The 13,012-nt window shown below is 32.8% G+C and overlaps 1 protein-coding gene across 1 annotated transcript in view; it reads left to right on the top strand.

Moving 5' to 3' along the window:
• Window positions 1-13,012, top strand: part of MLIP (muscular LMNA interacting protein) — a 122,818-nt gene that overhangs the window by 32,396 nt on the left and 77,410 nt on the right. Inside the window, exon 5 of the mRNA XM_039853081.1 lies at window positions 8,643-8,714. Coding sequence (XP_039709015.1) covers window positions 8,643-8,714 — 72 coding nt within the window. The remainder of the gene's footprint in view (window positions 1-8,642; window positions 8,715-13,012) is intronic.

Genomic DNA, 13,012 nt, shown 5'->3' with positions numbered 1-13,012 from the left:
GATAAAACAACCCACATGTTTGTGACTGATGTTGCAATATAATTCAGTTAGAAAGCATGCATTAGGCACCTACTATATGCTTACCACTATACTACCTTTTTTTTTGAGATGTGTTTTTGTGCATGTGTGTAAGGAAAGTAAAAAAGAACTTTTTGCCTTAAAAAAATTGTATTCAGAAGGAAAAAAATAGATATGTATAATGTGGAGAAGCTATATAGAATTATTAAATCTATAATAAAGCTAAAAAATAAATATAAAGAAATATTAACAGTATAATACAGGTTATACATAATTATTCACTAAATTTGATATAATAGAAATATTATTGAGATATGGTTAGTGAGGGTAGTTATTATAAATGTCAGTCCTGTAGGAAATATTTAGGATTTATCTTAATGAAGAGAGAAGGAGTTGGTATTTCAGAAATGGTAAACGACCAAATATATAGAAGATGATTCCAGGGGAATATATGTGTAGACATAAGAAAATTGGCCTAACATTGAATAGTGATGATAGTAATGATAATTATAGTAACATACCAAATCTTTTCTGTAAGTCAAGAGATATCCTAGTAGTAATGCAAAATAGTTATTAATTAATTGAGTCTACATCAGTTAATTTTTATGACCATATGAGGTTAGCAATATTATTTTCTCCATTTTATACACCAAGAAACTGAAGTTCAGTGAATGACTTGCCCAGGTCATATACCTTGTAATGGCAGAGTCGATATATATATTTTAAGTCTACTGATTCTTGGGGCCATGTTCTTTATTACTATGCTTTATTACTACAGAACAAAAGCTCATGTTAATTATTATTTTAGCCTTTTTAAAGAATTCTCATGAAGGAAATCATCATTATTATGGAATAATTTATATTATATTTGGGTCATTTAAAAATATATTTTTAGAGATTATTAAGTCCTTGTATTTTAACCTTTCAAAGTAAATGGGATGGAGAAAACCTAGCTTTTTCTATAATTCTAAATTAGAAAATCTTATTTAGTTGAGGTAAAATGACCTTATGATTATCATTTCAACATATATGTGTGATTGTGGAATTCATTTGTGGTGTATTAAAAAACTCCGGTGTTCTAAACATTATAATTCCTTGAATTTATTAACAATTATTTCTTAAACCATACTGCCATACACTAAAAATTATTAATTACCTTTGTGAAAAGCGATGTTACCCCAGAGGCTACTTCAAAGAGTTTCTGTTTGTGGTTCACGTTGCTTTATTCATGTTTGGTGCTGTTTTAGAGTTGGAAAACTAAATAGGCTTGGCTCAGTGGGGCTTTGGATAAAGTCAAGTCCTTTTTTGTCCCCAAATCGAGTTTGTTGAAGACATGTTCACTTATTGCTCCCAATATTGAAGATTTTTCAGCACTTGATTTATATTTTGTTTTATTTTCTTTATTTCAAAGTTAAAATTCAAGCTTACACAAATGCATAAATTTGATGTACATAAAATATGAAAATACAAAGAATCATCATAATTTATCTATTTTTATCTGTTGCTTTGAACAGAAAAAATTTCTTATAATGGGTAAAATTTTTGATAACTTCTGCAAAAATATTTTCTCTCTGAGCCATTTCTTTCTTGCTTCTTGTTATTATCTTTCCAGTAAAAATCAGCATACATATACAATTTTTTATTGCAAACTCTTATTTGCAGAAATTGTAACTTGAGTATAAAACATTCATTAAAATGGATGCTGGAATAGGTAAATCTTGTCCAAGTTTCTTTTGATGTTTGACTAGTGTTCTTTAAATTGCTAAGATTATTTCATAGATTTATAGGAGGAAATAGACAAAAGCTTTCTGATATCAAAGAATTTATATGCTTTTTTGGCTGTGTCTTGTCTTGCTTCTTCCACTGTGGTGCTAATCTAAGTACAGGGCTATCTTTGAAGTCAAAAAGCTTCAGATTGAGATCAGTTTCACTCAGTGCCAGATGCCAAAAGGAAAGAGGTCCTGGAATACAAACAGCCATCAAATTAAATTATGAATGCTTGAAGGATGTTAGTTCAAAGTCTGGGCCCTGCTGGCCTTTGATATTAAAATAAAATGGAACAGCTAGAGTATGCTGAGCTAAATTCAGGTATAAGGCATGTTTAATGTTTCTTTTTCATTGATCAGATCTTAAGGTCCTAAATCCGTTTGCATAAGCTTGATATAGTTTAATTTCAGATAGAGTTAAAAAATAGTATTTCACATTCTGATCCTGACACTACACAGGATGGACATCTCCCAGAATGTTGTTCAGGTTACTCTCTGATCAACACCTACATTGTCTTGAGAAAGCCTGAATATCACAAAATTAATCCATGCAGTTGTACTTGGATTCCAATGTTTTGCACTAATTTATGAAATACTTTAAATTTTCTCCTAGTGACTTATCATGGTATTTCATATGGGGATTTGGGGTGGCCATTATATCAAAACTTCAAACATTTTGCTACTCACTAAAGATGGTCTGAAGCTCTTTTCTAACTATAAGGGCTTCAGTGGCATGCTCTGGCCTTAAAGTTATGTGTATACATAGAGTGTTTAAGAAGCTAGTTGGTAGCTTTTTGATATTTTATGAACTTTTACAGCCAGTGTTTTATTTATACTCTCATTCCTTTAAGACATCCAAACATTTCCAAACACATCACACTGGAAACTTGATGGCAACAATCTCTATGTAACCTTCTCTATTTCTGCTGATCCATATGTAATTTGGGAAATGAGCAATATTGAATGTACCTTGGTGAGCTAAAATAGTTAATCTAGATTTGAACAAATTATTTATTCATTCAGTATGTATTGAGTGCTTATTATGTACAAGGCACTTTTCAAAGTTGTAAAGATATTGCAACAAGTAAAACTGAAAAGGAGCCACTCATAGAAAGTTTGTATTCTAAGACAGAAGAGAAACAATCAGCAATAGCTGCCTCCCGCCCCAAATAAGTAAAATTTTCTCATGTGTTAGAAAGTCATATGTGGTATAGATAAACGTATGGCAGGGTAAGGAATGGTGTCACAAATTTACACTGGGCTGTTAAGATAGGTTTCTTTTTTAAGAGAGTGTAGTCAGGAAAAATTCATGAGGCCAGAGAATGCTTGGCAAGTACAAAAGCAGATAGGGAAGCCAGCATAGCAAGAGTGGAGTGAGTGAGGGGAAGTTGAGCTTGTCAGAGGGAGATGTAACTGGAAGCTGAGTCCTATGGGTTCTTGTAGGCCCTTTTAAGTCTTTGATTTTTAATTTGAGTAAGACAGGAAGCCATTGGAGGGTTTCGAATAGATAATAGATACAATCTTATCTATCTGGCTGCTTGCTGTGTTAAGAAGACTCTGAGAGGGTGAGGGGGGAAAGTAAGAACAATTTAGGAGGCTATTGCAACAATCTAGGCAAGTGGTGATGGCTCTGGTGATGTTATAGCACTGAAAACAAAGATAGGATTTCTGTATATATTTTGTAGGTAACAAACATCCAATAATCATTAAAGCCAGCCGTGTGTAAAATGGTAAAACAGCTGAAACTAGCCATGTGTATCTTTCTGTTTCCTTTTTGTCTTTTTATCCCACTGTCTTGTGCTCTATGTCCTCCACAGAGTTCTTGGTGTGTTTCTGGGGATTCCGAACTTTCCTTGATTCTCCCGTCCCTGCTATCTGTCACTTCCATCTCTGTACTAACCAATGCTGTGTCCCATTCTCTTCGCTTCTGTCCAGCTAGCCTTTCTGAATTGATCTTAGCAATGATTTACACTCAAATGTTGATGATTGACCAAAGCATCTTTTTTACCCCTTGGGGAGTATTTTCATTTTAGTCGAGAGAGGCTTGTGCAGTTTAACTCAAATAAAAGACTTCTAAAAAGATAAAAACAGGAATTCAAGGTCATGAGTTCAAATCTTGAAAGTTCACATCATTGAAGGAAGATGACTTTAGAGACTTAATATATTGAGAATGCCTTCAGGGCATGTGTCGAATGGGGAATGGCTTCTCAAATCAGTCAGCCTTGTCTAAGTCTTGAACAGTAGATGGAGAACTAAAATGATTTTTTATGTCCTCTGAACCTTGTTGTAATGTTTAATTAAATACTTCATTTTAAGTCAAAAAATATTTGCTGAACATCTATTCTTTGCCAGATTGATATTAGACGTTGGAAATAATATAAAATCTAATAGGGATGGCAAAATATTGTAATTCAATGAAATAAATGCCCTATGTTTAGAATGCTAGAAACACAAAAAGATAAATCAGCCATTGGAAAAGGTCCTGGGAAAAAAGTCAAGAAATTTTCTTAGTAGCTACTGCTATATTCATCTTTGCCAGGCTATGGTCTGTAGCCATTTTTTATATCCTTCCCTCCCCCCACCATTTCAATTATCAGGATAGTTACAGAGATTGTGCTCTGCCAATAATCCAGGTGTCTGGGTAATTTCTTTTTGTGAATTGGATCAGAACTGGAGTCGAACTTCATCTCAGGGAGATTCTGACTCAGGCAATGCAGGCATGGTCACTGAGAAGCAGTAAGTGTATGTTTAGGCTAATGCCCTCATCTTGGCTCATGGATGCTTCTGGAAGGAGAAGCTGGCTATGGTGCTAGGGAGGCTCTTTGTCAGGGTTCTCTCTTCTTGTTGTTTATATAAGCTGATGTTCTGCCATTCATTTGTACTTAAAGTAGAACCATGACTTCCAATCCCTGATTCTCAAGGCAAATAATATATTTCACTTTGAGATCTCATGGGTCTTTATTACTACAGCCTGTGGTAGAATTTTAGACATCAGCGATAAGGGATAGGATAGTAGTGGGAAATATTTTTCTGAAGGAGAAGAATGTGTTTTTTCTATCCCCACCTTCACATCCAGGATTTATGTTGCAATATCTAGCATTGCCTATAAATAGGATTACCTTTGATAAATTTATGTATTAAAATGCCATTTCTCTTTATAAACCAAAACTTTGCCCTGCATCTGTCATGTAGTGGATATTTAAGACATTTATTGAATGTTGACTGGAAGCATTGGAGAGATACAATAAGTATCATTCAATTTTTTTGTGAGATTTAGGGTCAGGCTGGTCAGTTCTACCTTCTATTATTAGCCGATGGTGATTACAGCCTGTAATCCTAGAGTCTATTATTCAATTTATAATTACTTTGACTAGATTGATTTGTAATTTTAAACAAAGGAAAGAAAACCAATGAATTTGTTTTTATACCTGGAAGCTTTGGAATATTGAAGAAAAAAATATGCTCCAAATTAGAATATTGTTAAGAGAACCCAGAGGAAATATAGTGAACCCGAAATGTATCTCTTATGGTAACAAAAATGATTTTCAGACTGAAAAGAAAAGGCTATATTTGTCTTAGAGAAGTGTAAAGCTTAAAATAGAGGAGGAATTAGAGAGATTACCAAGTCGCTCTAAGAAAGTTTATATCTCCTGGTCTACATAAATTGTATCTCAAATAGATAACATTTCTACTTCCAGTACAAAATTATTGTAAATGATGGGAAATAAGAGATTACCAGAAAAAGAGAAGCAAGTCATAGATTTCATTTTTTTTTTAAAGTGGAAGGTAAATTCTGAAAATTGTGGCTTATATTCTTAGTTTATGAATGTTTACAAAAACAATTATAACTGGAAGTCAGACTTTTCTTCAAGCAACAGATGTTTATTGAATGCCTGGCAATTTCTAGCTTTTGTAATATCTCTCATGATATCATGAACCAGGAGAGAAATGTGAAGTGTACTGATGAGTTTCTGTGAATTTGCATTTGTTCCAAGTGCCCCATCCAAAGCATTCTCAAGGTCATTCTATCCCATCACCTTATTTCAATTTTCTATATATTATTTGTCTCTTTATGACTTTTCTTTTACTTTCTTATTTGTTTATAGTTTGTCTTCGTTCATTAGGACATAAGCATTAGAGAGTAAAGGCTTTGTACGTTTTGTTCACTGCTGAATCTCCAATACTTAGAGCAATGCATGTCACAAAGTCGATACTCAATAATATTTTGCTGAATGAATTCATTAGTTGAACTGCTATATCCAAGTAGATTTACAGGATGAATTGACGTCCACCTGGATGGCAGAACCCAGTAGACAAGAGCTCCCTGTGCCTGGTATAACTTGAATGAAGATAAAAATGACATACCTAACAAAATGATTCATGAAATAATATAAACATTCCTATCTTCGTAGTTTACACTGACAAGCCAAATCTAGTCAGATGAAATTAGATAAAAATATGCCTAAAGTACTATTTTGGGATCTAGAGGGGAAAAAAGCATAATTATAGGATGGAGTTTAATTTCAAATGTCTTTTAAAAATCAAAGTATTAGGGATTTTAGGTGATAGCATATTCAGTGTGACCCAACAATATGAAATAACTCTAATTTCACTCTCTTGTATATTCTAACCTCACCACAAAAACCAGAGATGATTCCAATTATTATCATCTTCATTGCATTAATTAGCTTTATGTTAATATGATGGAGGTGACGATTATATCCTACTTTGTGTTAAAAATCTATCTAATTAAACACAATCTTTTTTTAATTTAAAGGAATATTGACAAAGAGAAATGATGAGGATAGTGAAATCATTTGAGGAACTATAAGGATGGGTTGGTGGAAAAAGCACTACAAGTATCATGAAGAAGAGAGCTCTTGACATGCATCATGATTCCAAAGGGATAAAAAAAGGAACAATGGAGTAAGTTAGCAGGGAGCATACTTTGGCTCAGTAGAAGAAAGAATTTTATACCAATTCAAACATAAACCTAAATGTGCTTCCTTAGGAGGTAGGCCAGTGTTTATGTGGTGGCTGAACAGAGGATCAGAAAGATTCATGTCTTGGATGAGGGTGTTAAACCAGAAGGGCTTCAATATCACTTCTGATTCTAAGATCCTATGGCATGATGTGTGCAATGACAAGATATCTCTCTGTACAAGCTTCTCCAACTATAATCTTTAGGGCAGTTGAAGATAGAACAAGCATTATAAATGATTACGCATCCCAGAATGAGAGGCAAGGACAATAGGTTTGTTGTGATAATTAAATGAAGTAATACACATAAAGCTTTTAGAATGGTACCTGACTCATAGTGATTGTTAGCTGTTGTTATTTTTGCAACTATTATTACAATTAAATACCCATAAAATCATTATGGAGTTTTAATGATATATTTTATTCTGTATTATTTTTCTGTTTAGATATTCTTTGGGAGAAAATGTTATCTTATAGAGAAAGTATGGATGCTGGGTCCAGGCAAGCGTGGGTGCCAAACTTGTTTGTACTATTTATAGGCTGTGTAGTCTTAGACAATGCTATACCTAACTTCACCAGATCCCTTTTTCTTAAAGACTCTTTAGTTATAGAGCTTCTGTAAAATCAAATGAGACAATGTATATAATTTGACTAGTAATAAATGTCAACTCTTATTCTCCTTGAGGAGATGGTATTTCATTTTCTGACTTTACCCAAACACATTGTTGTCTGAAGCCCACAGCAGTACAGAATCGATATCTTGAAGGAACCTGAGACTTTCTTCTTCCAGGTCTGGCATTTTGATTTTTTCTCTGCTTCAGCTTCCTCCTATGGAAAATGAATGTGTTAGCCTCTTACCTTCCACACATCAGTAACTGTAATGAAAGTTCCTTCAATTATATCCATACAACTCAAGGTTTTGTCTGATTTTTTGATTATCCTGGCTTCTTCTGTAGGCTCTTTGGTCTGCTTTCTGGGACTGAGACAGCTTGGGGTTGTGTGCCAATTTCCTCCTGACTCTGAGCCCTTGGGGCAGCAGAAGCCTAGGACAGGGGCTTCTGAAGTGATAGGAGCCTTGACTTAGTTAAGCGGCTTGGGACCTAGAACAATATCAAAACCGGGCTTTTAACTATGTATATTATACTAATTTCTACAACTTCCTCATGTTCAACCCTCTCCTCCAGATACTATACAAGACTAAACTACATTACTCTGAGTTTTCCTTAAAACATAGGCTATTTTATCATTTAATTTATTAACATTATTATGTTAGTACAAGAGATGATAAGGTTTATAATTTAAGATTAAGAGCTTTCTGTTTTTTTCTATTTCGGAGTTAAATTGATGAAATTACTTCTATTCAAAATATGCTGCTTGTTAAAATGCTACTAAATTTTGTGTTTTCTGATCTTTGTTTTTATGAATGATGTAAGAGAATGTATCAAGAGTTCAATATAACTTACTGGCATAATATTTTTAATTATGGCAGTATAAAAAAGAATCACTTTTCTTTGAGAATCAAGTAACTTCCCCCCACCCCCACAGTTCTAGAATAGTATACCTATGAGAGAATGCTGCTATTGAGAAATTTATAAATAATTGTCTAAAAATTGATATTTTTAAGTTCTGAAACTATATGTCATAGAATCACCTATAATTCCTAGGCTGATATTTTACTGTGATATTCCTTTGCTTCTAATTCTAATAAAATATTAACATGGTGAGCTAATTTTTTCTGTCCAAAACAAGTTGTTCAAGCATAATAACTGTTTTCTTCATTTGATAACTTGTCATTTAACCTGGTAGAACTAGTCTAAAATTATGTCATATTCTTTCCCCTTTTCATCTCCACTCTTGCTTTCTGGTTATCTATTCTAGCAATACAAGACCAAGTCAAGCTACAAGGCTTTTGCAGCAATCCCTACAAACACATTGCTTTTGGAACAGAAGGTCAGTGTTGGCTCAAAAGGAGAGTGAATTTTATGATCGTAATGTCATTTTTGTTATGTTTTCTAAAATTTCTGCTTTAAAGTTCTGCCTTTACTAAAATGAAATGCTGTGATGAAAGCATCTTAGTGAATAGAATTGAAGACATCATTAATTTATCACTAAAGGCTAGATATGAACTTAGAACTGTCCAGTCTGAAGTCAAGTAGCCCTGGGAAACTTATTCAGATCTGGATAGATCCCTGTCCTTTTGGATTTTAAATGGCTATTATATTCAAGAGTTTCCACCTGTCTTCATATTGATTAAAAGCGTAGAGGTAAAATGGGGTTATATGGTAACCGGCTACCTTGGTCAAGACTTGGTGATTCATAGTGACTTCCACAAGGTAAAAACATGTTAGCTGTGTGTCTAATTTAGTCCCTAGATCCCATTATGGGCTAAACCTCTTTATCTATTCTACCCTGCCACTGATCCTACCTGCATGAATGGAAGGGAGGATTGAGATCACTTCCAGTGACCTAGGTGCTTTTACATGGCTGCAGGGCATTTTCGCTTTGCTATTAAGAGTCCTTAATTATAAAATTACAGGATTCTGTGTCAGTAGATAAATTAAATTTAAATTAAATTAAAGCCCATTGTTCAACAAGCACATTACAGATGCTCAAATGAATGTCAAATGGAGGATCATATCAGAATCGAAGTGAAAGCAAGTACTGAGTCTATGAAATTATTCATTTCATATGCTCTTTTTATGATATTTATTTAGACAATTTATTTCTTAGTGCATTAAGCTCTTTTCTTTTCCTCTATAATCTGTATTTCAAATAGTGTTATTATCATTTGTCAAATGTTAATGTTTGTCAACCAGATGGTATTGTGACCACTGGTTTATGAACCTACATTCTTATTTTAGCATGATCTGGGGAATAAAACCTTTGTGTGATTTCTTATCTAAAAAGTAGAAATTGATAGTGGGAAAAATTAAGTAACATATCGGTGAACATTATTGGGCAGTGTTTCTTTTATATCTCTGATAATTAATTCCAAATTATCCACATGTAGTCCATAATCTATACTCTATATATCTGAGTGCCTTGAACTGGGGTGGGTGAGGGTGTCACTGGCCTGCAGGAGGTCTGCAACTTTTCTCTAGCTTCTCCTCTGAATTTCTACTTTTTATAGCTCATTAAAAAATAAGATAAGCCTAAAACACTTATTTCAAGAGGCTTCAGGAGAATGCAGGAAGTGACACTTTTACCAGTTGCCCCTTATTTTAATTGCCTGTGATTATGTTGAGTCATAGTAGCAGTGTCCCCTCACCACAGACCCTCTTCCCATTCCAGATGGACATTTCCGAAATCTGGTCACAAAGGTCTATCTCCCACAGCAATGAGAGAAACTCTTGCCCCTCAGCAGCCAGGCAAAGAGGAGAATAGGAGCCTGTCATGTCATAGTGTCCTTCCATCATACTTATCTCGCTCAACCTAGCATATTCTTCTATTCCTTTGTGGTACCACATATTAGTTTTCTGTTTAGAAAAATAACAGTTAATTCTTCTTGAAAGACTTTTGTAAAATATAGCTGGATATCATTATTGGTTCCAGAATCTCTGTCTACCAGCTCTCTTCTAATTGAATGAATTTTAGAGATTATAATCTATTAGTCATTAAAAATGGAGAATAATTAGCTTGCCTTTCAATTTTATTACAAACCCATTTTATAAATGTGTATGGTAGTATCACTATATATTTAACCTAATACAAGTTCATGTGGAAAAGATTTTATGTTTTTAATTTTGAATAAAACATACTTTTTAGGAAAATTATTTTTATTTTTAGTACAATAAAATGTAAACATCATGATGCCTAATTTAAAATAATGTTATTATAGGGAGGATCGATTATTTCATAGACACTAATGTGAGTAATTGTCTCTTGGCTACGATAAATTGTTTTGGGACCATAAATATTTGAATTGTTCAAAGGTCACAATATATTACATAATATTTGTTTTTGCTCTAGAGCTTTTGTATAATTTCACATATTTTTGTTAGCTTTCCCATGTTATGTGTTCCTCAATGAGAAGCTACTTTGTAAGACTTTTTAAATAACAAAAGTTTTGTCCCAAGATTTTATGAGCAATTATTTCCATTTTCACTAAAGCTTTTGAATGATATTATACTGCCCCTTTCATGGTTGTAGTTTTTACAAAATAAATCTGGTAATTTAGACCTTTTTACCCACTTGTTTATATAATAGAACTCATTGTATGCTGTTGAAATCATAAGAACTTATTTCTGAGTTAAGCAGGAAAATTAAGACTACAATTATCAGAAACATCTATTTGGGGAAGAATTAACATTTTAGAATACTTTAGATTACAGGAATTTTTATTAGATCCCTTTAATATCACACAGAACACCACGATTAAGGGTAGGATGATGCTGTAGTCTCATTACAATGATCTGTTAGGGTCTATGCTGTAGAATGCCTTGAAGATAGAATAAACACATTTAATTCAAGTCTTAGACATCAACAATTAATTCTCTCCTCTAGTCAGATTAAACTCATGGTTGACATTTTCTACAACGTTCCGTTCTGTAGCATATAGTATAATTAGTGAGGAACCAGACTCACTTAAAAAATAATACTATTTGTAAAAGCAAAATTTTCTCCAAATTGAAATACAGACATCCCTTGCAATGAGACATTAAGCTATCATTGAATCACTGGATTGGTTTCAGCTTTAATCACCCCTAGATGAAGCACATAATTTTCAAAAGAGTATATTCGTTGAGATTTCTGGTACTTCTGTTCTATAATTTATTTTCTTCATCAAACTTAAATTTATAACTTATTCAGTATTCTATCACCTTTTTTACTTATGCATTTAAAAGGGAAGGATTTTTAGCTTAAGTCTTAACTAAGGCTTTACAGGAAGAGATCATATTTTAACATGTTTGCTTCAGGTTCTTTGGCTTAATCTCCTGTCAATAATCATCTTCTCCAAGATTGAGATGGGGATGAAACACAAGCGATTATAAAGCAGAAAAGAAGTAATCAGATTAACTTGCTTTGTGACTGTCCACAGACCTTATTGCAATATGCTCAAGAAAATAATTTTACTTTGGACATTATTTTTTATCCACTGTGTGTACTGCTGTCCTTTTCAGAGAATGTTAAAGGTGTCTCTCTTATTGACTAATCTTTCTTATCATATGAGTCTGATAGCAATAGATAAAAAGTTAAGATTAAACTAAAGGGTACATATTAATATTCTAAATAAATGGATTATTATTTTTACTTGTGTACCTGTATTATGGAAAGGATAGATAAAAGAAGGATATTTCCATGAAGTTATATAACATGTATTTTTATGTCTCACAGTTGATTAATATTTTTCCATGAAAGTATAAATTTTTGTCTTGAAAGTAATTTGCATAACCTGTTCTCTTCCTCACATGTTTTCCTTGGGATAAAATCAAGGCTGAGATTAGTACTGTTTTCCAATAAATGGCATTACTATCTAACAAATGCATTTTCAAAATACATTTAGTTCATAAGCTATGTGTGTTTAAAAGAAAAAAAAATTAGAGGAGCTTAATTTTATAAATAGCATATACAAAATACAGGATTAATTATTAAATAAAAGTTATGAGGTAAAAATTATTTGCTTTCTGGTGGAAGGATGATAAAGAACAGTCATTTTGAAGACTGTGCTATAAAAATAGAAATGTAAAGATTTGAGATATCTTGTCAGCTGTCAAATCAATTTATTCTAAGTTGCCAGTTTGATTTTTTAAGACATGAGTTGGTAAACTCCAATCTGATTTAACATATGTCTTTGGCTGAGACTATTTTAAGATCTCTGCATGTCTCAAAAATTTAACAAAATCTGGTTGCTAACTTAGCATATGGCCTATACTAGAGAGACATCTCTTAAATTAGGTTAGTATAAATAGTGAGTGTTCCCAATTTCTTTAGCAATGGAGAAGTGCCAAGACCCAAATCTATACTAATTGCTTCTCCCTAGGCAATTGTCTACTATGTACATAACTCTTTTAAAAGATTTACTAAACCATATTTAATTATGCATATTGTTTTTTTCTTTATCACAAACTATTTGAAAGGATATAGTAGATTTTTGCTAAAAGTTTATTGAATGAATTAATTTAGTTTGCACCTAGGTAGGTCTCTAAAATTTATAATTTTATTCCGCAGGATTTTAAGACAAATTTTTTGCTCACAGGATTATAAAAATAAAGGGGTCTAATGTATGACAACTGGGATGATGATATGAG

The sequence above is a fragment of the Pteropus medius genome, unplaced genomic scaffold (assembly GCF_902729225.1).
Source record: "Pteropus medius unplaced genomic scaffold, Ma_sr-lr_union100, whole genome shotgun sequence".
Lineage (NCBI taxonomy): Eukaryota > Metazoa > Chordata > Mammalia > Chiroptera > Pteropodidae > Pteropus > Pteropus medius.
This window is presented reverse-complemented; position numbering and strand designations above follow the sequence as displayed.